The sequence below is a fragment of the Dasypus novemcinctus genome, chromosome 16 (genome assembly GCF_030445035.2).
Source record: "Dasypus novemcinctus isolate mDasNov1 chromosome 16, mDasNov1.1.hap2, whole genome shotgun sequence".
NCBI classification, from domain to species: domain Eukaryota; kingdom Metazoa; phylum Chordata; class Mammalia; order Cingulata; family Dasypodidae; genus Dasypus; species Dasypus novemcinctus.
The window spans coordinates 13,434,981-13,462,842 of NC_080688.1; the positions used below are offsets into that span (position 1 = coordinate 13,434,981).

Here is a 27,862-nt window from a genome sequence, read left to right on the forward strand (position 1 = left end):
TTGTGAAATTAATTTGGTGTTAGTTGAAAGAATCTTATGCGTGGACCCAAAGCAGGCAGTCTTAAAAGAAAGATTAGTTATTCCAAGAAAAATAATTTTGCCTGTATTTTACTAACAATTTGGTCATATACATACATGTATATGTGTTTGTGGTTTATATGCAACCATTTAGTTAGTTCTCCTATGCTGTCAGCTCAGGCCAATTGGAGAATAAAGTAAATAATATAACTTAAATGTAAAAATGGATAATTGAATTGATTGTGTGTGATGAATGATGAGTGGTGGTATTAAACTGGCCAATTTTCTAATTATCCCATTTTGCCAATTACTTCAAAAAATCCCCACTCTTGTCCTCATATGCTACTACTCCTATCCTTATATGCTACTACACTTTTCTTTAGCAGCCAAATACTTTATTTCTGCCTTAAAATGAAAAGGAAATATTTTCTCATAATGTATCTGGCATTGCAATAGCCATTTTCTCCACTGGAATTCATCAAATTATGAACCAAGCATGCTTTTCTTGATGAGATAACTGCCCTTGACCAGACAACTTTTAATATCTGACAAAGATGTAGAACCAAGGATATACTGGTGGAATATTTTTTCTTCTTCATTTATTTCCTTCTCACTTCAAATTTTAAAGATAATTCATGTTCCATGTCTGATTTTATTGAAATGAGTTATCCTTTGATGCCCTCACAAATGATGCTAGACCCAAATTTACCTTTTGATTTTCTAACACGCACTAGTAGAACACAGATGATCCCAATGATGACCAGGAGAACCACAATCACAGGCACTGCCACTGACCAGGGTGAGACTCTGGGGAACAAGGCATCTGAAAGACAGGGATTGTCTCCTTGACAGCCCGTTTGACACCAGGTGACTTAGCTGTTAATTATGAATCCCCATATGTTTTATCCTATGAGATACTATTAGAGGCCATTCCTAATCAAGCTTCCCTTCAATTCTAATGAATTCAGATTCAGGAATCCTGAAGAATTTCTTACATCCCAGCTTCTTCCCAATGATCAGAAACAGGACACAAATTTTTGTAATTTCAAAGATTTTAAATATACAAAACATATAAAAACTGTGTAACAGACACCCATGTATTCACCATCCACATTTTACAAATGCTAACTTATCATTATATTTGTAACATATAATTCTTTTGTAATAAAATGCTGCAAATACATTAAAGACTCTCCTTCCATCAAGTTTTCTTTCTTTCTCTACAGTGTCCTTAACATAATGTTGACAAGTGTCCTTCCTATCCATTGGTTTTCTACATACCTGTGCATTTAAGCCAATACATAGAAGAGTGAGATTAGAAATGAGTAATGTATAAAATTAAATGATTAGCATTTCCCTAAGAGCTAGTGATATTGAGCATTTTTTTCATGTGCTTTTAGCCATTTGTATTTCTTCTTTGGAGAAGTGTCTGTTCAAATCACTTTCCCATTTATTAAAATGGGCTGTTTGTCTTTTTATTTTCAAGACATAGGATTTCTTTATATATGCTGGATATTAGGTTCCTATCATCTGTATGGTTACCAAAGCTTTTCTCCCATTGAGTAGGCTGTCCTTTTAATTTTGTGACAAACTCTATTTCCTTGAATGATATTGCAGGGACAGAAACATTATATATTATGTATCCTGCCATAACCCACAGAATGGATGGAAGAAAATGTAAAGTATAATGCAAACTATAATCCATGCTGTGTAGCAGTGCTCTAAAATGTATCAATCAATGCAATGAATGCATGACACTAATACAAGAAGTTGTTGATGTAGGAAAAGTGGGGGATTTGAGGAGTGGGGCTTATGGGAATCTCCTATTTTTTTTTTTAATGAAATGTTTTATGTGAACTAAGTGAAAGGAATTGAGAGTGGGGTATATGGGAACCTCTAATATTTTTTAATGTAACATTTTGTGTGATCTATGTATCTTTAAAAAAGACAATTATAAAAGAATGATTCAAAATAAATAAGTAAATATTTTAAAAATTAAATGAAGGATTAAGAGCATTTTGATTGATAAGCTAAACAGATCTCATGGGTATAGGCCCCAGGGACAGAGTTCTAGTTTACTCAGACCCTTCTGAGATGTCCAACTGACCAATGGCAGCTTAAATCAGTAGTAATGGCATGGTGAGAATATTATTCTGTTGGTTCATACTGGTCCAAAGGAGCTATTAAGGCACTATGAATTTATGTTTAATTATATAAATATGAAGAGGCATTTTTAAATTCATAGTTAATCTCCAACATCCAAGTTTTCAAAAGCTTTCTCTTATGATGACTTGAGAGCATTCATTTGTTCTTTTCTCATTCCAAACTCATCATCCCGTCTTAAATATTCCTTATTACCTTTCTTAAGTGTAAAAATATTAGAAGGCTTTGGTGTTTTTCTTCCTTTTTATCTTTCTAAATCTGTCATAAAATTTAAAAATAATAATAATTTAAGGACATTAGCTTTTCAAACCTCACATTAAAACCTAAATTTTCCTTTTAATTATCTTAATTAATCGTGGCTTTCAAAAATGAAGCACACAAGAAATGCCATTTACTTGTTAGTAAAATTCATTGAATGTTCTTTTATTTATTCCCTTTGCAAAATAAATTTTAGACTAAGTGTTATGCTAAGAATTGAGGATTAAAAGAAATAAGACATACTGTCCTCAAAGGGATAATACTCTACCTGGAAATATATTGAAACACATTGAAAATAACGTAAGGATAAAAAGTGGTCATTTATCGCAGACTATGTTGGTGAAGACTTACTACAAAGGGAGAGATTACGGTTAAATCTTGAAGGACCAAAGAGAAAAACATAGTTAAATTAAAATTAAGAGAGCATGGATAGAGGGGTTGATGGGTGGTAGAGGAAGGAGGTTGAGTAGGAATGGTAGGGGAAAGATATGAGGATAGAGAGATAAAAGAGCAAATGAAGAAAATTCTTGTTGACAGGGTACAATGCTTTCTTTCCTAAGTTAAATAAATAGGGAGACTTGCAGGGGTGCTTTTGGGCAAAATTTTATTTCTTTGAACAATCATTATGGGTAAGTATAGAAGTTAGCTTGAGTTTTCTGAGCTCATGTCTACCCATGATATGAATTTTGTCAGATAATCTTCATAACAATCTTATGAGGTACACAGTATTATTCCTATTTAACTTCCAAAATTAAATTTCCTTAAAAATTTTGAGGCTAGGCTCAGAAACATTGTTACTTGCTCTATGTCATAAAGCTGGTAGGTGGTGCTGTCAGGACTCAAATTCAGAATGGTAAAATAAGCATAAATTTGTCATGAATGCTTTTCCCTTGCATGAGGGCTTAGGGGTAAGATAGAAGGACTTTGAATTCCTCAAAATAACTTCATTATCCTTAATTGCTTTAGAACATCTCATGCATTTTTAATATATTAAAATAATGGAATATATTTGACTGATAGAGGGATACAAAACAGGAGAAAGATGTAATTTTACTAAGTTCCTACATAAGAGTTACAAATTCCAGGTCTGTTGGTCATAGGTCTTTATCAGTTATACCTTCTTGATCAGCAGCAAAACTTCAGGATTCTAACCTGGAAGGAACTGACCTGTCAGAGAAATGTGCCCTTCTTTTTCCACGCTGAGGACTGGGTTCCTTATGTAACAGGCCACATTTTCTTTTGAACTTTTATCCAGCATTATAGATGTCTCTACATGAAACATGCCATTTCTTTCTGGTGTTTTTGTTTCAGAAGCTGGTGACAAATGTTGTCCTTGCAAGTCTCTCCACTGTACCTCAGGTTCTGGGTACCAACCCATGGATGTGCAGGTCAGATTGAGCCCTTTGGTTTCACCATGGTCAATGTGAATGTGAGGGGCTGTTCCAGAGCCTGGAAAACGAAATGAAGACAAATTATACTTCTTTAAGTGTTTATTACATTTCACATGGGCCAGTGAACATATGTTTGTCAATGAAAAATTATGGATCTCAACTATCCTATGTAATTATGAGGGTAAAAAAATTACTGACTCCAAAAGATTCAGAGGGGGAGTAAATTAAATAATCTATACCAGTACTTCTATAGGCACAAAAATACTAAGCAATTCCATATCATTTTTCCCTCTTCCTTCTATATCTTTGGCAAATTACTCATAATTTTATCTGATGATTGCTTAAGTTGTGTCACTGAAAACTGTATCAATCCTGTTGCAGTCTTTGAACAAAAATCATTATGTGTTTATCTGAGGTAGATAGCAAGGTGTCCCTAAAATATCCATTCATCATTTTTTTCTAGAGCAGTTCTTTTCAATAAATTGCCCTGTGATTAAGAATGTTCTATATCATCATGGCCCAGTACATAGACACTAACTATATGTGGCTACTGAACTTTTGAAATGGAGCTAGTGTAATTGAGCAGTTGACTTTTAAATTTTAATTAGTATTTATTATATTTAAGTAGCAACAAGTAGCTACCGTAAGTAAAATTTGGGGGTAATATAAGTTTTATCTATTGTTATATCTCTCCAGATATTTCTCTGGGTGATGTAAATGGGAATGATGTAGGCACCTTCTACATCATATTCTTAAGTGGAGCATAAACTATAATGTAAACTGTAGTCCACAGTTCATAACAGTGCTTCAATTGTGTTCATCAATTGCAAAAAATGTACTACACTACTGAAACATGTTGTTAATGTGAGAAAGTATGGGAGGGGGAGAGGGAGGGGAATAAGGGATTTCTCTGTTTTTTTTTTCTTTAACACATATGTAATCTAAATATTCTTTAAAAATATATTTAAATAATTAAAAAAAACAACTTTTAAAAAGAAAGAGGCATGCAATATTGTCCACTCTTTCACCTTCTTAATGACTGGAACAGAGGAGTGGCAGATAATTGTCTTCAAAGATCAAAGAAATTCCAGGAAGATGTTGAATAATGCAGCTGCAAGATATAGTCCTTCCTCCAAAATAACTATTAAGTAGGCAGAAATAGCCTGATACGACTGTTTTGAAACTCTTAAGGCCAGAAGAACACAGTACAGCATCCAGGGAGGAAGAGGTTGAGAAATTACTGTAAAGAAGAGTAAATTCATGTGCAGGGCTACTTTTCTGCCCAAAGGGTACAGTTTTAATCACTGTAGTTTTGTAATATAACTTAAAATCAGATAGTGTGTATCATCTAACTTCATTCTTTATTTTCAATATGTTTTTGGTTATTTAGGGTCACTTACAGTTCCACATAAATTTGATAATTGGTTTTTCCATTTCTATAAAAAAGACTATAGGAATTTTTATTGGGATTGCATTTAATCTGTAAATCAATTGGTAGAACTGACATCTTCATGACATTTAATCTTCCAATCCATGAATATTGAGATGTCCTTATATTTCCTTAGGTCTTCCCTGATTTCATTTAGCAATGTCATGAAGTTTTCTGTGTACAAGTGCTTCTATCCTTAATTAAATTTATTCCTATTCTTTGATGATTTTGTTGCTACTGTAAATGGAATTTTTGTTCTGATTTCCTACTCAATTGTTAATACTTAATGCACAGAAACACTACTGAGTTTTTCATATGGATCTCATACCCTTAAATATCTTGATCTCCTTTATTACTCTACCAACCTTGTTTTAGGCTTTTCATGACTTTAAATATATAGGATCATGTCTTCTGTAAATAGTGAAAATTTTACTTCTATTTTCCAATTTGTGTGACTTTTATTTCTTTTACTTGTGTAACTGCTCTAACAAGAACTTCACTGTGTTGAATAAGAGTGGTGGTTGTGAGCATACTTTTTTTTCTTGAGGTCTTAGAGGAAAAGCTTTCAGGCTTTCACTATTGAGTAAGATGTTAGCTGTGCATTTTCCATATCTTCCCTTTATCATATTAAAGGAGTTTCATTCTATTCCTATATTTCAAAGTGCTTTTAATCCATAAAAGATGCTGAATTTTTCAGAATGATTTTACTGCATAGAGGTAACCATGTGATTTTTCTCCTTAGAGCTGTTAATGTGATCTATTACATTAATTGAATTTCTTCTGTTCTACCATCCTTGCATACATGGGAGAAACCAATTTGATCATGGCATATAATTTGTTTATTGTGTTGTTGGATTTGATTTGCAAGTATTTTTTGAGGATTTTTCATCTATGTTCATTAGAGAGATTGGCCTGTAAGTTTCTTTTATTGTAGCCTCTTTATCTGCCTTTGGTATTAGGGTAATGTTAGGTTCATAGAATAAGTTATGTAATAATTCCACCTGTAGCAGTTTGATATGGTTCATGAATTTCAAAAATAGATATTGGATTATGTTTGTAAACTGATCTGTACCTGGGCATGATTAAATTATGATTAGGTCTTTGATTGGGCAAAGACAGTAGGATATTGAGTCCCCAGCCACCAAAGGTTGAGTACTCAAAAATAAATGATTTGGCAAAGAACAGAGTTGGAATTTTTCTAAATATATTTTTTACTTTTAAAAAATACATGGATGACCCAAAAATATTACACTAAAAATATAGGAGGTCCTTTTGGAGTTTTTGATGCTAGAATCTTGAGCAAGAGCCCTGGAAAGAAAGCAGGGGAACCTGGTTGTGAGGAAAGTGAAGCAAGCCCTGGGAAGATAGGAACTCAGAGCTTGGAGAGTATCAAACCCTGGGAAAGAAGGAAACTTGAACCCAAAGAGAATCAAGCCCAGGGAAGAGAGGAATCCAGAAAGCCTGAACCCTCACAGACTTTTGCAACCATCTTGCTCCAAAACAGCAAAAGACTTTGGTGAAGAAAGTCACATACTTTATGGCCTGGTAACTGTAAGCTTCTACTCCAGATAAATGTCCTTTATAAAAACCAACAGACATCTGGTATTTTGCATCAGCACCCCTTTGGCTGACTAACACAGACTTTGGTACCAAGAAGTGGGAAAGTACTTTTTCAATTATCAAAATGCTGGAAAAGTTTAATAAATGGGTAAAGGATATTTTTGGATGAATTGAGAAATGCTTGATGAAAAAAGCCTAGATCACTTTGAAGAGATTGTTGATAGCAATATGATGGTAAAGGCTTTTTATGATGCCTTAGAAGTAAATGATGAAACTATTATTGTAAACTGAGGGAATAGCTATCTGTGTTTTAAAGTTGCAGAGAATTTAGCAGGATTAACACTCCTGGTGTTTTACGGAAGGCAGAATTTACAAATGGCAAGCCTGTGTATTTACCTAAAAAATTTTCCAAAGTAAACCTGGAGAATGTGGCTTGGCTTCTCTTTGCAGCTTATAGCATAATGCTAGATGAGAGAAATATGCTGAAGACTGAACTCTTGGGCACAAAGAAACCAGAAACTGATTCTGGAAATTCTGAGCCTCTGGAAATCAAGTCCCCAAAAGACAGTGCCCCATTTGAGAACTTACTTAAACTTGGAACCTATAAATCATCATTGAAAATGCAGTTATCTAGGAAAGTCTTGTGGAAACTTTTACTGTCAGATGGCTTTGATCCCTGCTTTTTGAGAGAGCTGTGTGAACAAAACCACTGTCAGCTTTGACTGAAAGTGTCATGGAAAGGATAGACTGGAGGAGAAACAGATTTAAGAGGAAAACTATTGAAGCTGAGATCTGGAATTAAGAGCCTTTCCAGATGTGGATTAGTAAAATAGTTTTGAGTTGAAAATGAGGAAGTGGAAATAGAGAAAAAGGATTTTGTTCATCAGTTTAGCTGAGTGGTTTCTAGGAGAATCTTAAGGATTATAAACTGTGCCCATTGCACAATCATCTTTAGTTTCTATACTTTAATCATGCTGATTGTGTGAGGTTCACCATAGGATATTCATGAAAAGAGTTCATCTGGGAGTTCTGTGCACTGAACTATAGGGACAGTGTAAGTGAATCATGGGCAGTGTAGTCTCTGTGGAGTCAGGATCAGTGAGAAACAACTTAAGCACCAGGGCATAAGTAAACAGGGGAGCTTGGATGTGAGGAAGGAGAAATAAGCCCCAGGAAGAGAGGAAACTTGAGCCCAGAGAGAAGCAAGTCCATGGGAGAAAAGAATACTGAGCCTGGAGAGAAGCAAGCCCAAAGAAGAGAGGAACCCTTGAAGTCTGCACCTTGGCACATATCGGAACCTGTCTTGCTCCAATACGTGGCAAAAGAGTTTGGTTTGGGAAGTAACTTGTGCTTTAAGGCCTGGTAAATGTAAGCTTCTACTCAAATAAATACCAATCATAAAAAAACAACTAATTTCTTGTATTTTGCATTAGCATCCTTTTGGTTGACTAATACACCATCTTTTCAATTTTTGGAAGAGATTAAGTATGATTTGGATTCATTCTACTCAGAATTATTAGTACAATTTACCTGTGAACCATCTAGTACTGGGCCTTTAGTTCCTGGGAGGTTTTTGATGACTGATTTAATCTTACTACTTGTGATTTGTACATAAAGATCAAGAATATCTACTTCTTCTTTTGCCAGTAAGGTTTTTTTGTACGTTTCTGGATCATATAAGTTGTCCACCTACTTGGCATAGAGTATTTCATAGTATTATCTTATGATCCTTTATTTTACTCAGGTTATTGGTTATTTCCCCTCCCTCATTACTGATTTTATGTATTTGCATCTTCTCTCTCTATTTTTTGTTAGTCTATGTAAGGGTGCTCCCTGATATCAAGGGATTATTACCATGAATTAATCAGCAATTCATTTGGAAAATGGCCTTAACCAAAAGGGGGAAATATTAAATAAAACAAGAGTTTTTAAGGCTAAGAGATTTCAAAGTGAGTGAGGAGGACATGCTGGAATTTAAGCTGATATAATTTTCTGACAGACTTCACAAATTGGCAGAGTAAACAAAGGGGCACCCAGACAACACAGGCAATCACTTGACTTCATAAAATCAACAACTCCTTAGTGGGAACTTTCTGAAAATATATGAAAATGTATGCCACAATATAACATAGTTATACTCCTTTATAATTCTCATAATCATGATACTTCTAACCCCTTTATTAGAACATAAAATCTCAAGGTACTGTTTAGTATATTTCTTAGAGACATACATCTTCAGATTGTTCATATTCTGTTTGAGCTCTGAAACCTAACAGGGTTGCAAGCAATTACTACTTTACAGGTCTTCAGACTTTGCCCTGGAAAACTAACAAAATGATGATGAAAGATCAGTGATGTTCACCAAACAATGTGTACCATCAATGGCAAATGCAATAATTCCTTTACTTTACCCCTAATATCCACATTGTCCAAAATCCCTTAAGATTGAATAATAAAGAAAAATAAGGAGGGGGATGTAGCCACAGACCTAAGAAGATTTATTGTTATTGTAGCTATTATCTTGTATGATGGAGTGACTAGGAAAATTAATATAAAAAGTAAAATATAGCCATGAAAAGTACAGTGAACACCTAAAATGTCCTTACTGAACACCTTGTTTAACTAGAAAAATAAGAACCATCTAATCTCATAGCAAGCAGAAGGAAAGAAATGAACAAAGATTAGTAAGAAATACCTGAAATTGAGAACAAACTGTAATAGAAGAAATTAACAAAATAAGAAGGTGTTTTTTGAGACAATTAATGAAATTGACAGACACTTAGACTAACAAAGTAAAAGGAGAAAGTATGCAGAAATAGAAAGGAGAGCATTACTTCTGACCTCAAAGATCATAAGTGGATATTATGAAAAAATGTATGCAAACAAATTAGACAAACTAGATGAAACTAAACCTTCCTAGAACTATGTGAACAACCTACATGGACACTAGAAGAAGGACATCAACAAAGTAATCACAAACAAAAAAAGATTGAATCAGTCATCAAAAACTCCTCACAAAATAAAACCCGGAACCAGAATGCTTCACAGGTGAATTCTATCAATAATTTCAGAAAGAATTATTACCAATCCTGCTCAAACACTTCAAAAAAAATGAAGAGCAAGGAAAGTTACACAGCTCATTTTGTGAAGCCAACATAATCATAATACCAAAGCCAGATAAGGATACCAAAAGAAAAGAAGACTGCAGATCAATCTCTCTAGTGAAAATAGATGCAAAAATTCTAAATAAAATATGTGTAAATCAATTTCGGCAGCATGTTAAAATAATTAGACCACACAATAAAGTTATTTTTTATATTCCTGGTATGTAAGTGTGATTCAACACATAAAAACCAATTAATGTAATACATCACATTAAAAAGTGAAGAAGAAAAAAAAATTATTGTAGAAAAAGCAATGGAAGAAAATGTAACATCGATGTGGAGAAAGTGGCCACTGTAGCTGCTGAGGGTAGGAAGAGGGAAGAAGAGATATGATGTGGGGGCATTTTTCAGGACTTGGAGTTGCCCTGGATGGTACTACAGGAATAGTTGCTGGACAATGTCCTGCCATGGCCCACCGGGTGGACTGGGGGAAAATGTAAACTATAAATGTAAACCATCATCCATGTGGTGCAGCAGTGCTCTAAAATGTATTCACCAAATACAATGAATGTCCCATGATGATGAAAGAGGTTGTTGATTTGATAGGAGTGGGGTGAGAGGAGTGGGACCTCATGCTTTGACTGTAATATTTTAAAAAATAAAGAGAAAAAAAACAGAATCCTTTTTTGATAAAACACTTCAAAAGATAGAAATAGAAAGAGTATTCCTCAAAATAATACAGGGCATGTATGAAAAAAAAAAAAAAAAAAACACCCAAAATTCTACTCGGTGGGGAAACTTTGAAAGCCTTCCCTCTAAGATCCGTAACAAGGAAATGATGTCACAACACTTGTTCAAAATTGTGCTAGAAGTTCTAGCTAGAACAATTAGGCAAGAAAAAGTAATAAAGACTTCCAACTCAGGAAGATGTAAAACTCTCCCTAGTCACAGATGAAATTAACCTAAATATAGAATATCTCTAAGTATCTAAGAAAAGCTACACAAGTAATGAACAATCTGAAGAGGAAAGAGGAAATGAAAAAAAAAATTCCATTTACAATAACAATAAAAATACTCAAATATCTCAGAATTAACATAACCAGTGAGATAAAAGGCCTGTACTCAGAAAACTAAAAAAAAATCCTAAAAGAAAGATGACCTAAACAAATGGAAGGACATTCTGTGTTCATTAATTGGAAGATTAAATATCTTTAATATATAATTTCTACCCAAATTGATTCTGCAGATTCAACATAATTCCAATGAAATTCCAGTACTCAACTTTAAATAAGTAGAGAAGTCAATTACTAAATTTATTTAGAAGGGAAATGGACTCTAAATAGTCAAAAACACCTTAAAAGAAGGGCAAAGATGGAGGACTCACACATCCTAAACTAAAAGAATATTACATAGTTACCATTGTCAAAACATCATAGTTTTGGCATAAATGTATAAACATTGAACTATGGAATTGTATTGAGAGTTCAGAAATAGACCATCAATTCTGTGGTCATTCTTCTCAAGTGCTCATTGATCTTTCTCCAAGATAATCACATATCCTGGATTATATCATTATAATCACATATTGAAAGACAAAACAGGTCTCAATAAAGTTAAAAAGAATGAAATTGTACAAAACAGTTTCTCTGATCATAACAGATGGAACTGGAAAACAGTAATAGAAAAAAGGGAAAATCAATAAAATATGGATATTAAACACCACACTCTTAAATAATCAGTGGTCAAAGTAGAAATTGCAAATGAATTCAACAAATATCTTGAGATGAATGGAAATGAGAACAGAACAAATCAAAATATATGATACATTACAAAGGCAGTGCTGAGAGGAAAATTTATACCCCTCAAAGCTTTTATTAAAAAGGAAGAAAGCACTAAAATTGAAGATCAAACTGCACACCTGGAAGAACTAGAGGTAGAACAGCAAACTAATCCAAAACCAAGCTGAAGGGAAAAAAAAAAATAGTAAAGACCAGGGCAGAAATCAATGAAATTGAGAACAAATATACAATAGAGAGAATTTTTTTAAAAAATCATTCTTTGAGAAGATCAACAAAATCAACAAACACTTAGCTAGACTGACGAAGAAATAAAGAGAAAAGGCACAAATAAAATCGAAATTGAGAGGGGGGATATTACTGCTGACACTGCAGATAGAAGAGAGATCATAAGATTATACTATGAACAACTGCATGCCAAAAAAAGAAACAAAACTAGAAAATGTAGACAAGATGGACAAATTCCTGGAAGCATATGAAACGCACACTGATTTTATTTTTTAAAATATTTTTATTATTTTTTTAAAGAATAGATTACACAAAGTGGTACACACAAAAAATAAGGGATTCCCATATGCCCCACTCTACACCTCCAAACCTTCCCCACATTAACAATTTCAGTTGACGAACACATTTGAAGTATTGCCACTAAGCATGGATTATAGATTACATTGTAGTTTACACTTACTCCCATTCAATTCTGTAGGTTGTGGCAGGATATATAATGGCTTGTTTCTGTCATTTCATTGTCATTTAGGACAATTCCAAGTCCCCCATATTACACCTCTTTTTCCCTCTCTCTGCCCTCAGAACCTCCAGTGATAACTGTCTCTAAATCAATGATATAACTTCTTTCATTGCTAGAATCACAATAAGTTTATAGTACAATACCAGTAAGTTCGCTCTAGTCCATAATTTTCTCCCAATTCTGAGGATTCAGGGATGGTGATATCCACTCTTCCTCTAATTGAGAGGGGCTTTGATCACATATGATGGATGGATGGGACTCTCTTGCTTGCAGGTGTAGACTTGGTTCCTTGGTAAAGTTGTTGTCCATCCTCATCTCCTTATTAGTTGTCCTGGGTGAGTTCAATGAACTGGACAGTAGGTGTTACAACTCTGCTGAGGCTTAGGGTCCAGCTGTCACACAGACAACCCAAAGATTCAAGTCCCTTGGATGTACACCAACCAACTCCAGCACCAAATATAGGTTCAAATAAAAGGGACAGAAGAACCACGTGGAGAGAAGTTACATTTGAGTTCAACTCTGTCACACTCAGGAGCACAAACTCCAAAGTAGGGCCCACAGGCAAGGCACCAACCTCCAGAGCTATCCACCATTACTGTAAGTCCTCTATGTATCCAAAACCCTCAGGAGTGCAACTATTTGGGGTATTACATACTTTAGCAGTCTATGAGATCATGTTGAAATTTTGCAAAGTCACTACCTCTGGGATGACTTCCCACTCACTTTTAAGTATCTTAGTCATATAAACTCATTTGTCTTTTCCTTTCCCCCCTTTTATTCAAGGTCTTTTTCCAATTGCATTACTTGTTGGTGTTTGGTAGTAATCCCTCGGTAGCAGGGAAGTACAGCCCCAGGAGTCCTATCCCACACTGGGAGGAAGGTAATGCATTTATTTGCTGAGTTTGGCTTAGAGGGACCACATTTGAGCAACATGTAGGCTTTTAGGATAGCAACTCTTTGGCACCCTACACAACTGGACTAACAAAAATGAGAAATATTTGGAAAATTTTTTGACAGTTTTTCTTTCATCAATGTAATATCTGTTGTCCTGTATTTACAGGTACATTTTCTGCAATTTCTTCCCCAGTGACTTTTTTTTTTTCATTTTGTCTTGAAAGAAGTTTTAGATCACAGTAAAGTGACATACAGAACACAGGGGTCTCCCTATACCCAACATTCTTCCCCTTTTCTCCCTTCCCATATCAATAAACTTTTTATATGTGGATGGTACATTTGTTACAATTGATATACAAATATTAAAGTATAGCCATGGATCATGGTTAATGGTTTACATTATTGTCTACACTCTAGACCATACACTTTCATAAATTTTTTATGAAATTCAACATGGCCAGTGTCTACCATCGCATGATCATGTAGAACACTTACACTGTCCCCTAAATTACCTCTCTTCCATCTACTCTATTCCTTCATCTCCATCACCTTGGGGCCCATGGGAACCACTAGGTTTCACTCCTTGAAGCACAAAGTTCATAGTTAAGTGCAAGAACACTGAGGTTTTGATACACTGGTGTGTCCTCCTCTATTAGGAGCCACATATGCTCTTGAGAGACACCCACCCCTCTGTTTGAGAACATATTTGGCCTCCACATTATGGGAGTCCAACTCCTTCCCACTCCTTATGTGGGTCTCCACCCATTAAAACAATACTCTGTGACAAAATGATCACTTGCACATTCTCTAGAGGACTGTCCCAGGTGTGCCCTATCTTAAATGACCCCATCCAAAACCTTAAATCAGTAACCCTTCCTTGTCATATTGTCAAATGAACTTCCCCAACATTGTTGTTTTAACCACATACCTGACAATCCCCAATGTTCACCTGCTCCCTACCCCAGGTCCAAGGACATTGTAACACAGTCTACCCACACAACCCCCTATCGAACTTGCACAACCCAATCCAAAGGTATCACTATACCCTGTCATTGCCCTTCCAGTACAACTACTCATTCCACCTTATCATAGGTTTTCCCATACAGGCATTGGTTCACAACTTTCTTCTCCCTTTCTATTTGCTGTAAACCTATCTTCCAGACTAGCACACTAAGTCTGCTTAATTTGCTTAATTCATATCAGTGAGGCCATGTAAAATGTGCCCTTCAAAGCCTAGCTTGCTTCCCTCAACATAAGGTACTCAGGATTCATGCATGTTATTCCATGTTAGTAGTGTATTTCTTCTTACAGCTGAGTAATACTCCTTTGTATATAATATACCACACATTTTGTTTATCTCTTCATCTGTTCATCTGGATTGATTCCAATTTTTGGAAATAGTGAATAATGATGCAATGAACATTGTTATTCATATTATCTCTTCATGTGCTTGCGTTCAGATCTTCTGGGTATATACTCAGCAGTGGATTTACTTGATGATCTGACAGATCTACAGTTATTTTTTTGAGGAACCACCAAACTGTCCTCCACAATGGCTGGACCATTTCACATTCCCACCAGCAGTGGATGAGAGTTCCCATTCCTCAACATCCTCTCCAATTCTTGTAGACCTCTGTTTTATAATGTTCTTCCTGTCTAATTGTTGTGAGACGATATCTCATTGTAGTTTGTATTTGCATTTTCCTAATATCAAATGCTGTTGAGCATATTTTCATGTGCTTTTTATCTCTTTTCATTTCTTCTTTGGAGAAGTGTCTGTTCAAATCACTTGCCCATTTTCAAATGGGTTGTTTTTTTTTCAAGGTATACAATTTCTATGTGCTGGATATAAGGTTCTTATCAGATATATGGTTTCCAATATTTTCTATCATTGGGTGGGCTGTCTTTTCACTTTCTTGACAAACTCCTTTGAGATGCAAAAGTTTTTAATTTTGAGTAAGTTCCAATTATTTATTATTTCTTTCATTGCTTGTGCTTTGGTTGTGAAGTTCATGAAACCATTTCCTATTGCAAGGTCCTGTAGATGCTTCCTTACATTATCATCTGAGGTCTTTCTGGTTTTGGCTCTTATATTTAGATCTTGTATTCATTTTGAGTTGATTTTTGAATAACGTGTGAAATGGTGTCCCTCTCTCATTCTTTTGCATGTAGATATTCAGTTCTCCAAGCACCATTTGTTGAAGAGGACATTCTCTCCCATTTGAGTGGGCTTGCTGGCATTCTAGATTATCAGAGAACTCTGTATGTAAGGATGTGTTTCAGAACTCCCAATCCATTTCCATTGGTAGGTATATCTATCCTTGTGCCAATACCATGCAGTTTTGACCACTGTAGATTTGTAATATGTTTTAAAGTCAGGTAGTGTGATTCCCCCAAATTCATTTTCTTTTTCAATATGCCTTTGGCTATTTGATACCCCTTGTACTTCCAAGAAAATTGTAAATCATATTCAACTGCATATCAAATGGATTATAGTCCATGTCCAGTTGTGCTTGCATGCAAGGATAGTTCAACATAAGAATATCAATCAATGTAATATACCACATAAGCAGATTGAAAAAAAATCACCTGATCATCTCTATAGATACAGAAAAAGCATTTGACAAAATACAGCATCATTTCCAGATGAAATCACTGCAAAGGATAGGAACAGAAAGACACTTCCTCAACATAATAAAGGATATATGTGAAAAACCCACAGCTGACATCATATACAACGATGAAAACCTAAAAACTTTCCCTCTAAGATCAGGAAAAAGACAAAAATGTCTACTCTTATCATTTCTAATTAACACTGTGTTAGAGGTACTTGCTTGAGCACTTAGTCAAGAAAAAAATATTTAAAAAATCAAATTCGAAAGAAAATAGTCAAAATTTCATTTTTGCAGACAACTTGATCTTATACATAGAAAACTCAGAAATCTACAACAAAGCTTCTAGAGCATATAAATGAGTTTAGTAAAGTCACAGGTTAAAAAGATAAATGGACAAAACGGAGGCATTTCTGTACATCAGTAATGAGTAATGTGAAGAAGAAGTCAAGAAAAAATACCATTTACAATAACAACTAAAAGGATCAAATACTTAGGAATTAATTTAACTAAGGATAAAATGACATACACAGAAAATTGCACAACAATTTAAAGGAAAGAAAAAATACTTAAAGAAATGGAAAAATATTTCCTGTTCATTGATGGAAAGAATAAGCATCGTTGAAATATCTATCCTACACAAACTGAGCTACAGATTTAACGCAATCCAAAAAAAATCAACACCACATTTCTTACTGAATGGGAAAAGCTATGAAATTTATTTAGAAGGGCAAGAGGACCTGAGTAGACATACACTGACTTTAGAAGTAATAGAAGACCTCAACAAACCAATCAAAAGTGAAACAATTGAAACAGTCATCAGACATCTCCCGAAGATGAAAAGCTTGGCACCAAATGACTTCACAGATGAATTCTACCAATCGTTCATATATGAACCGATACTGACATTGCTCAAGCTATTCCAAAAATTGAACTGGAAATAATGCTACCAAACTCAATCTATGAAGCTAACATCACCCTATCCAAAATCATATAAAGATACTACAATAAAAGAAAACTATGGAAAAATACCTTTAATGAATATTGACACAAAAATCCACCACAAAATACTTGCAAACATAATCCAAAAGCACATTTAAAGAATTGTACACCATGATCAACTGGGTTATCTCAGGTATGCAAGGGGGGTTCAATATAAGAAAATCAATTAGCATAATAAACCACATTAATAATTTGAAGAAGAAATCACAAGATCATCTCAATTGATGCAGAAAAAGCATTTGAAAAAATACAGCATTCATTCTTGTTAAAATCATACCAGAAGATTGGAATAGATGGAAGCTTTTAGAATAGCTTTTAGAATACATATATGAACATTAAAAAATAAAGACAAAAAATAAAATATAAAAAGAATACATATATGAAAAACATACAGCTAGCATTGTAATCAATGTTGAAAGACTAAAACTTTCCAGCTGAGATCAGTAACAAAACAGGGATGACCACTGTCACCATTATTATTTAATATTGTGCTAGAAGTTCTAACTAGATAAACTGGGCCAGACAAAGAAGTGAAAGGCTTTCAAATAGAAAAGGAAGAAATAAAACATTCACTATTCACAGATAACATGATTGTATATTTAGAATATCCTGAAAAATCCACAGCAAAGCTACTAGAATTAATAAATGAGTTCAGCAACTTGGGAGGATACAAAGTTAATATGCAAAAGTCATAGCATTTCTATTCATTAGTGATGTGCAATCTGAGGGCGAAATTTTAAAAAATTCCATTTGTAATTGTGAAAAAAAATATTTAGGAATAAACTGAAGAAGATTTAAATAAATGGAAGGACATTCCGTGTTCATGGATTAGAAGACTAAATATTGTTAATATATCAATTCTACCAAAACTGATTTACAGATCCAATGTAATCCCAATAGCTTTTTTTTTTTGCAGAAACCAAAAAAACCAATAATCAAATTTATTTGGAAAGGTAAAGGAACCTGAAAAGCAAAAAAAGTCTTATAAAAGGAAGTACAAAGGTGGAGGACTCTCACCTCCTGACTTTAAAGCATACTACTTAGCTTCACTGGTAGGTATAACATGGTATTGACATAAGGACAGATAGTATGACCAATGGAACTGAGTGAATGAATGAGTGTGTCAGTAATTGACCCACTCATCTGCAGTCAAATGATTTTTGACAACACTCTAAAGTCCACCTAGCTGGATGAACAGTTTATTCATAAATGGTGCTGGGAGAACTGGATTGCCATATGGAAAAGAAAGAAAGGTCCCTTATCTTTCACCTTATTAAAAAATTAGCTCAAAGGACTTAAATATAAAACCAACAATCATAAAACTCCTAGAAGAAAATGTAGGAACACATCTTCAAGATCTTGTTGTAAGCTGTAGTTTCTTAATCTTATGCTGAAAGCATGAGCATCAAAAGGGAAAAAATAGATAAATGGGACCTCCTCAAAATTCAGTATTTTTGCACCTCAAAGGACTTTGTCAAAAGGTTTAGAAGGCATACAATTCAATGGGGAAAAATTTGGTAATCACATATCTAATAAGGGATTAATATCCATGATATAAGGAGATCAGAAAACTCAACAACAAAAAGAAAAAGTATCTGATTAAAAATGGGCTGGAGACATGAAAAGACAACTATCTAAAGAAGAAATACAAATAGTGAAAAATGCAGGTGAAAAATATTCAATATCATTAGTGATTAGAGAAATGAAAATCAAAACTACAATGAGATATCATTTCACATCTATTAGACTGCTATTAAAAAGTTGGAGAACTGTAAATATTGGAGAAGATATGAAGAGATAGAAATGTTTATTCACTGTTATTGGGAATGTAGAATGGTACAACCACTATGACAGACTCTTTGGTCATTCCTAACAAAGTTGAATGTGTACTAATCATGGGACCCTACAATACCATTGTTAGGTATATATGCCAAAGAACTGAGAGCAGTGACATGAATAAATAATCCGCACACTGATGTTCATAGCAGCATTACTCATGATAGTCAAAAGTTTGAAATAACCCAGGTGTCTTTCAACTGATGAATGGATAAAGTGAGGAGTATACACAAGATGGAATATTATGCAGTGGTAAGAAGAAATGAAGATGTGAGGCATCTGACAACATGGATGATCCTAGAGGACATTATGTTGAATGAAATGAGACACAAAAGTGTATGATTGCCCTATTATCAACTGGATATATAGTGAAATATAAATACATTATGTGAAATATTTATAAGGGTAGAAGTGTATATATAAAACCACTTTTCCTTGAAGCTGAACAAGTGTAAGTTAATACTACATAATGTTAATATCAGACAAAAAATCCCCCACATTATACTAAGTGAAGGAGATGAGATACAAAGTACTACATATTGTATGATTCCATTCATGTGAAATGTAAATATAAATCAATTCATAAAGATAAAAAATTAGTTGCTTTGTATGTCTGAGGAAGGAATGCTAAGGGGTATGGAGACTTTCTTTTTGGAGTATGAAATCATTCTAGAATTTTTAAGATGATGAATATATGACATTATTGCTATACTAAAAGCCATTGATTATATACTTTGGTTAGAATATTCAGAAAAAAGAGCTATGTACAGTCAGAGAAGCATAGAAAGAATGATAGATGAGGAATTTTCTTGTGTTTTTTTTGTTGTTGTTTTTGTTTATTATTAACATTGAAGTAATGTCTCTAGAGTCCTCAGGAGTTCCACAATTTGAGGCATTGTTTACTGTGGAAGTCAATGAAGTCTTCTTGAAATGTGCATTTAGTTTTTTTTCCAAATGGATCACTAGTTCCTGCATGGTAATAATTCCTCAGTGCCAGGGAGGTTATGTCCAAACCCCAAGAAATCATTGGGTCAAATAGAAATCAGATGAGAATTTAGGAAGTATCTTGAGGGCAAGTGAAAATGGAAACAACATACCAAATTTTAAGTTCTGAGAGGGAAAATTATAGTTCCAATGCTTTCATTAAAAACAAGAAAGAACTCAAATAAAAGACCTAACCTCAAAACTAGAAGAGTCAGAAATAGAATACCCAAATCAAGCAGATGCATGGAAATAACAATTATAAGAGCAGAGAAAAATGAATTAAAATCTTGTAAAATTGGAATGACAAATCATTTTTCAACCATCTGGAAATTCTTGATCTTTCATTATATCCAGGGGATTACAAAGAAGAAACAGAAGTTAACTAAAACAGACTAACATACTAAAGATCCTTTTCTGATGACAATGACTCCTGCTCCTACCAGGAAGGAAAAAGTAACAAAGAGAACAAGCTTACAATAACAATGTCTGTTGATCTTCACCAGATGGCCCCATTCTTATACCACAGCCTGCTTGTTAATTAATTATCTGGAATTCAAGGGCAACATGACTGGAAAGTCCACAGTCCTTGCTGTCTTTGTAGTTCACATCATCTTTGTAGCACATGGAGCTCATGTACTAACCCTCATTAATGTCCCCTTATTCCTCCCCATTCCTCCACACCTTCCCCTTGATTCAAGAGACCATATATGGGCAGCGGACTTGGCCCAGTGGTTAGGGCGTCTGTCTACCACATGGGAGATCCACGGTTCAAACCCCAGGCTCCTTGACCCATGTGGAGCTGGCCCATGTGCAGTGCTGATGTGTGGAAGGAGTGCCCTGCCATGCAGGGGTGTCCCCACATAGGGGAGCCCCATGCTCAAGGAGTGCACCCCATAAGGAGAGTCACCCAGCACGAAAGAAAGTGCAGCTGCCCACATGGAGAGCTGACACAACAAGATGACACAACCAAAAGAAACACAGTTTCCCATGCTGCTGACGGCAACAGAAGTGGACAAAGAAGACACAGCAAACAGACACAGAATAGACAACTGGGGTGGGGGGTGGGGGGTAAGAGAAATAAATAAATAAATAAATCTTAAAAAAAAAAGAGAGACCATATAAGCTGATCCCCTTTGAGCAGAAACATCTTTTGGTACTGCTCTTGTTTATTTCAAATTTAGGTCAATAAATTTCCTCTGCATTCCCTTTTTAAGTCTATTTCTTCTTAAATGGAACAGTAGTTGTTCAGAAGTGGGACCCAATGTTGGATGCTGGGATGATGCCTCCAATGCCTTGGTGATGAGCATGATGCATGCAGGAATCTTTTACATTCCTCTCTGGTTTCATAGTCTGGCTCACTTATCTAACTCATATCAGATCTTTGAACTACTGCCACATTGTGGTTGAGTAAAAATCTGTTTGTTGAGCTAAATTCTGGGCAGGGCTGCTGTCGTGGCCTCTCTTTTGGCTGTCAAGTCACAGCCTCTGGATTTTGGACCTCAGGTAAGAGAATTCTATTCTATTTCTGTTCCTTTACTGTTGCTCTACAGTTACTGTAGGAAGCAGTCAGTCAAAAAATTTTATCTTTCTGTGCTTCTGTGTTTCTGTGGGTTGTGCCTGTTTAATGTATATTTCCCTTCTCTGAATGGTAATATAAAACTAACAAATAAAACTTCTTAAGAGAGCCCTATTTAAATAGCTTAGAGACAAATTACTATTCCTAAATTGAAGAAGCTGATCTTCTAGTGCTCTTTTTATATTTTTTATTTTATTTTCTACTGTAAATAAACTTAGATTATACAAATATCACATAAAAATACAGGGGATTCCCATATGCCCCACTCCCCATACCTCCCACATTTTCCCACAGTAACAACTTCCTTCATTAGTGAGGTACATTCATTGCTATTGGTGAACACATTTTGAAGCATTGCCACTAAGCATGGATTAAAGCTTACATTGCGTTTACACTTTCTCCCACCCAATTCTGTAGGTTATTGCAAGATACATACTGCCTTGCATCAATCATTGCAATGCCATTCAGGATAATTCCAAAGTTCTGAAAATGCCCCATATTACATATATTTTTCCCTCTTCCTGCCCTCAGAACCTCCAGTGGCCACTGCCTCTACATCAATGATATAAATTCTTCCATTGCTAGAATCAAAATAAGTCTATATGTCTACTTTAGCCGATAGTTCATTCCCCAAACCTGAGGATTCTGGGATGGTGAAGTCCTCTCCACCTCTAAATATAGGGAGCTTCAATCTCATGGGGCTTATGGATAGGAACTCTTTAGCTTGCATTTGTAGACTCTTTCAGTTCTTTGGTATTGTAGTTGTCCATCATCACCTCCATGTTACTTGTCCTTGGTGAGACCAAAGAACTAGAGTGTAAGTGTGGGAACTCCTTTGAGATTCAGGGCCCAACTTGCACATGAACAGCCCAAACAATTAAGTCTCTTGGACCTACACATATCAACTCTAGTACTAATTATAGGTTCAAAAGGAAGGACAGAAGAGACATGTGTTGGGAAACCACAACTGAGTCCAACTGTGTCACACTGGGAAGCATAAATTCCAAAGTACGGCCTACTGGCAAGGCACCAAACTGCTGAGTTATCTGCACTGACTATAGTGTCTGGGTGTCTCCAGAGCCATGAAAGAGCCTGTTATTTTGGGTGGTATCTATTTTAGCAGTCAATGAGATCCTACAGAGACATGAATAAGCACAACCTCTGGAATGACCTCACAACTCATTTTGAAGTCTCTTAGCCATATAAACACATTTGCTTTTACCCTTTTACCCTTATATTCAAGGTCCTTTTCCAGTTGTATTGCTAGTTGGTGCTTGTTAGTAATCCCTTGGTGCCAGGGAGGCTTATCCCTGGGAGTCATGTTCCATGCTTGGGGAAAAGTAATGTATTTATATGCTGAGTTCAGCTTAAAGAAAGCCCATATTTGAGCAAAAAGGAGGCTCCCAGCTGGCAACTCTTAGGCACCCTATAACACCAGGCTAAGTTTCATTTTCAAGAGTAAATTTTCATATATGCAGTCATCAATATTTTTCTTCTCCCTCTTGGTTCTATCTTAGTTTAACTACACTTCTATAATTAAAAGCTTTCACAAATACTAATGATGATTCAGTTGACCTTGTAAAAATTTTGATCTTATCATTTGTATTTCCAAGCCTGGATATGCAAACCGTTGCAAATTAATTTACAGAATGCCAGTAAAAGTCATGCAAAAGTTTAGATAAACAAAACTATTTAATAAAAACTGAGATGCTTTTCAGTACACTAGAGTTTGAGAATCTTATAATAAAAATACAGTATATTGTAAAATAAACATTTAAATGCTTATTATAAATGGCCTCATAAATAAAAGTTATTCATTTAAGGAAAAAACCTCTCTAATTTTTGTGTAAATTAAATTTTGTGAACCTGTATTTATATATGTTTATATATATTTATATATATACACATACATACATTTATATAATTTCTTACACATATATAATTTCAAGGAATTTCACAAAAAATTTAACTTTGGTTATTTCAAACCAAATATACATGAAATTAAATTGTATTCATTGCATTATTTTCTTGTAAGCATTGTTATATGTTTCATTAATTCTTGTTAATAATTGAATATTACTGTTTTGAAATATATTAAGTTGTTTAAGGTGAATATGTAAGGTCTTTTAAGTCTTTCAACAAATCTGCTAGTACAAACATGTTTTAATAGATTCATGTGTATAATTTCCCAAGATTATTTAGGAAAAAAAAACCCAGAATAATAGCAAAAAAAATTAATATTCCATGATAATTGTAATTAATCCTGGATAGTCACATTAATAGAATTAGTGCCATCAAACTTTAGTAAATTTTTAACTGAATAACTTTATAAAAAGAAAACAGAAAAATGCTGACTGCTTTTGTGCAGATGCAATTAAGCCATGGCTTAGCCCAAATAACAACCAGAACCCCTACCTTGTTTCCAAAAAGTTGTTTCAAAAATTTTTCTTTATAAATATTTCATAAATGTTTTTTTACTGAAATTCTGATAAAATAGTAAAATAAACAAGCAACATTTCTGATGACTTTGCTTTTCTTAAGTATGTTCTCCTTAAATGTATACAGATTTATTGATCAAATAAGCTAATATTGTATCTACTAAGGGTTAATAGGAAAAAGGAAAATTATGTTTGTTTTTCACTTAATTATGTCATTATTCTGATAAGTTTAATTTGGGTAGTGATTGTATGTTGTAAAATGTTTAGAGTTAGTTTACAAAATCATTTTAGTAACATACATGTAAAGAACATAGAATGCTTATTTTTATTAATTGAGGAAAAGAGCTTGAGTATGGATCTGTAAAGAAAAATTCCCCAGCTTTCCTTAAAGGTCAAAATAGAAAAATCTGTGCTTCAAAGAGCAAATGCATAAATTTAAATAAAAACTTCAGTTTTACTGAAGTTCAGTAAAATCTTCAGTTTGCCTAACCCTATATTCTTATTAGTTCCTATTGCTTCCTCTTAAGAACTCATATTGCTTCCGCTCAAGAACTTTCACTAGACCACTCTTCCCTCAGGGCCATCCTTAATTTCCTAGAACCCATGACGAAATGACAAACCCCTGTCTTTCTTGAATTCCCTCGATATTGCCTTTTGTGGGTCCACTGCTTCTCTTCCATTACCTAATCCCTTTACAATGTCCTCAAAAACTCCTAACCTGGAACTTTCATACTCTTGGACCCTGTCTTTTCACCATACTAATCTCTGCAGCAAGGCTGTTAAAACAGTCTTATCTAGGGCTTCCTAATTACTCCTCCCCTTCCAGGTGTTTGTAAGAGAAGAAGTACATGTGGTGCACTAGTGCAAAATGTGCTGATCATTATCATCCCATCTGCTATTACAGCCAGACTTTGTGTGCAGTAACGGAGAGTCTTCCCTCCTGTCTATGTACAGTCACTGTCACTGGAATTTGGTTCAGGCAGTCACTGAAATAATCTTAGACTTGACTTTCACAATTTTGTGCCTCATATTGTGGAGACTCTTTTAAACAGCCATCATGTCCAACATTTCTCTACAAGCTAAAGTGAAGACCTAGAAGCCTCCTTGTTAAACCCTAACATTTCAATCAAGTACATTAAGAATCCTCAACCTTGTCACTTTTTTCCCCAATCTCACCTACCTATGATGACCCTGAGCCCCAAAGCGGCATTGCTCTTCTTGACTCAGTTCTGAACCAAGAACAGATCTCACTGAAACCCTACTGAAAAACAAAAAACAAAAAAACTGACAATATTTTGTTTATAAGCATATGCTATCATAATGAAAAGGGACATCTAGTTGCAGGATATGGAATAAAATATTCTGAAATTTAGGGTATGGTCTTCTCCCTTGGCTTCCTCAGCTCAACAGACAGAACTCACAGAGTTTATACTGGCCTGCTGCTTGCCAAAATAAAACAGTTACCATTTAAAAAGACAATCACTATATCTTTGGAGTAACCCAGGACACTGGCATGCTCTGGAAACATTGATGTTTCCTTCCATCCTCTGGTGAGCCCAACAAAAACACAGTGTGGGTAAGTGAATTTCTTCAAAACCTTTTGCTCCCCAAAGCAATAGCAATAGTGAAAAGTGAAGGACACAGCAGAGCTGATTCAGAAAATCCCAAGGAAATGTGCTAGTGTACACTGGCCCTGAAAAAGGTGCAAGTATGAAACACCAGGTGAACTATGGGAACTTACGAAGCCAGGCTACCTTCTCCCTCTGCACTGTTGCAATGAACCTCAGGAGATGTTCTTAAATGACATTGCTCAAGCTCATTAAAGACATGTATGTTTGCCCAAGATCTTAAAAATATGAAGGGCCAAAGGGGTCATAAAAATCCTGAGTGGACTTTGTGTCAGCCCCTATGGTCTACTCATCCTTCCAGATATAATCCCTCACCCAATGATAGCTCACCTTCACACTCACACCCACTAGATTCCTGGTAAACTGGAAAATCTTTCAAGAATGTATTGGTGGGGAAATTTTAAATCTGAAAATTCAAGAAGCAGCTGCAAGCTACAACTTCTGCCCTTAAAACAACCTGGCTTAACACTTTTAGCCTGCCCCTGGTAAGTTCCCACCACTACAAGGGCCTTTTGAGATCTTACAAATCAGCTTGATCCAAGTCCCTCCTTGTCTGTAATATAAGGATTGCCTTGTTATTGTCTGCATGTTCTCTCAGCGGATAGAGATTTTTTCCTGTAATATAAGAAACTGCCACATTCAAATCCAAAATTCTGTTAGAAAAGATCATTACCTGGTAGGGAGTTCCTTGAGAAATCTATAGTGACTTTGCACTTACTTTACAGGACAACTCTTTCTAAACTTCTATCAACTTCACCCCTCCTGCAGCACTTCCCCTGTTCCTATTACCCTCAATAAGCAGGGCTTGTTGAAAGCATCTATAGTCTAATAAAATATGGCTGGGGAAAGTTGCTGAATGATTTTCCCTCTCACGGGTTAAAATTCTCCCCTAGTCCTTTTTGTCTTCACCAAATTTCCCCTTATAAAATGGTTACTGGCAGACCCTGACACATATTTTCCTGGTCACAAACTGCTGAAGTTAGCTTCTTACTAGCTGCCTTCTGTAAAAAACTCTAAAAAATGCTTTCTGAACTCTACAAAATTGTTTCTGAGTCTTTCTCTACAGATCTCCTGCAAACAAGTGTTTGGGTGTATTGGAAATGGTATCTTCAGAAGCATGGACTTGATCCCAAGTGGAAAAGACCCTTCAAATCCTTCTTACAATCCTCACTGCCACAAAACTTTAAAGAATCAACTCCTGGATGCACCTATCACACCTAAAGCCAGAACTATCCCCCAAGTGGACCACTGAAAGCATCAGAGACCTGACACTGTCTCCCAACCAGGTCCAGAAGCAGCCAGCATTTGACACAAACAGCTCTCCTAAGACTCACAACATGGGCTGAGTACACTTTAAAAATTCCTTTTGTTTATTTTCTTGACTAATGCAGAGCTCTCCCCACAGAGGAAGAACATCTTAATTGCCTCCTCTAGGAGCCCTTGTTAACTCTGTTATCCTCTCTTTGCTGCAGTTAGCTCCACTGCCTTTATTTTTTATTTTTTATTTTTTTTATTTCTTTTTTTTTATTGACTTTGTAATAATATTACATTAAAAATATATATGTGAGGTCCCATTCAACCCCACCCCCACCCCCCCTCTCCCCCCCCAACAACACTCGTTCCCATCATCATGACACATCCATTGGATTTGGTAAGTACATCTTTATATGGATTTCCCTAGCCCCATTGTCTAACAAAAATAACACCTATACTATTATTTTGCTTCCCTGTCTCCCCCAACCCAACTAAAACTGGAAAAACATCCTTATCCTTAACATGTAGAATTTATTACCTCTGCACTTAATCTCTCAAACTATGAGTTCTTCATAAAAATCCACAAGCAGCCCAATTCTTCATTCATGAAATAACCCTCTCTAATCTTTCCAGCACCACCAATCCTGCTCATCATTATTCTTCTCCTTAGTACTGTATTCCTCTGCATTTTCACCAACTTCACACAGTACCTCAAAGACACCAAACTATTTCTCCTATGTCCTATAGCTTTAGAATATCAGTCTATAGAATCCCAAACTATTCATACTTGTTCTTCAGGGAGTTAAACAACTCCCACAACCAAAAGGAGGGAATGTGAAATTGGAATGATAAATGATTTTACTATACATTTTGATTTGCTTGGGTATCTATTTTATTCATGGTGTTGCATTGAAGAAATGGAATTTAACTGAAGTAGGCTAACATAACAATGATTCTTTGCAGTGATGATAAAAACCCCTGCTCCTACATGGAGAAGAAAACTTAACAAAAAGAACATGGTGACAATAGACAAATTCTGCTGATCTTCACCAGATAGCCACATTCTTACACCAAAATCCTCCTTGCTCATTGATGAACTGGGTCTCAAGGACACCTTGAGTCAGCAGTCCACAGCTGCCATAGTCAATGTGGTTCACATCATTTCATTGCA

General features: G+C 35.2%; 1 protein-coding gene and 1 long non-coding RNA gene across 3 annotated transcripts in view; one reads left to right on the forward strand and one right to left on the reverse strand.

Moving 5' to 3' along the window:
- LOC101415177 (butyrophilin subfamily 1 member A1-like) overlaps nt 1-27,862 on the reverse strand; it is a 72,130-nt gene that overhangs the window by 29,810 nt on the left and 14,458 nt on the right. For both annotated transcript variants that reach the window (XM_058277251.1, XM_058277252.1), the window contains exons 3-4: nt 3,607-3,888; nt 728-841 (exon numbers count right to left, since the gene is read on the reverse strand). In XM_058277251.1, coding sequence (XP_058133234.1) covers nt 728-841; nt 3,607-3,888 — 396 coding nt within the window. The remainder of the gene's footprint in view (nt 1-727; nt 842-3,606; nt 3,889-27,862) is intronic.
- LOC139436649 (uncharacterized) lies at nt 3,716-27,559 on the forward strand. The gene is made up of 3 exons (XR_011645914.1): nt 3,716-3,827; nt 25,212-25,385; nt 26,504-27,559. It is a non-coding gene; the product is annotated as an uncharacterized lncRNA (long non-coding RNA).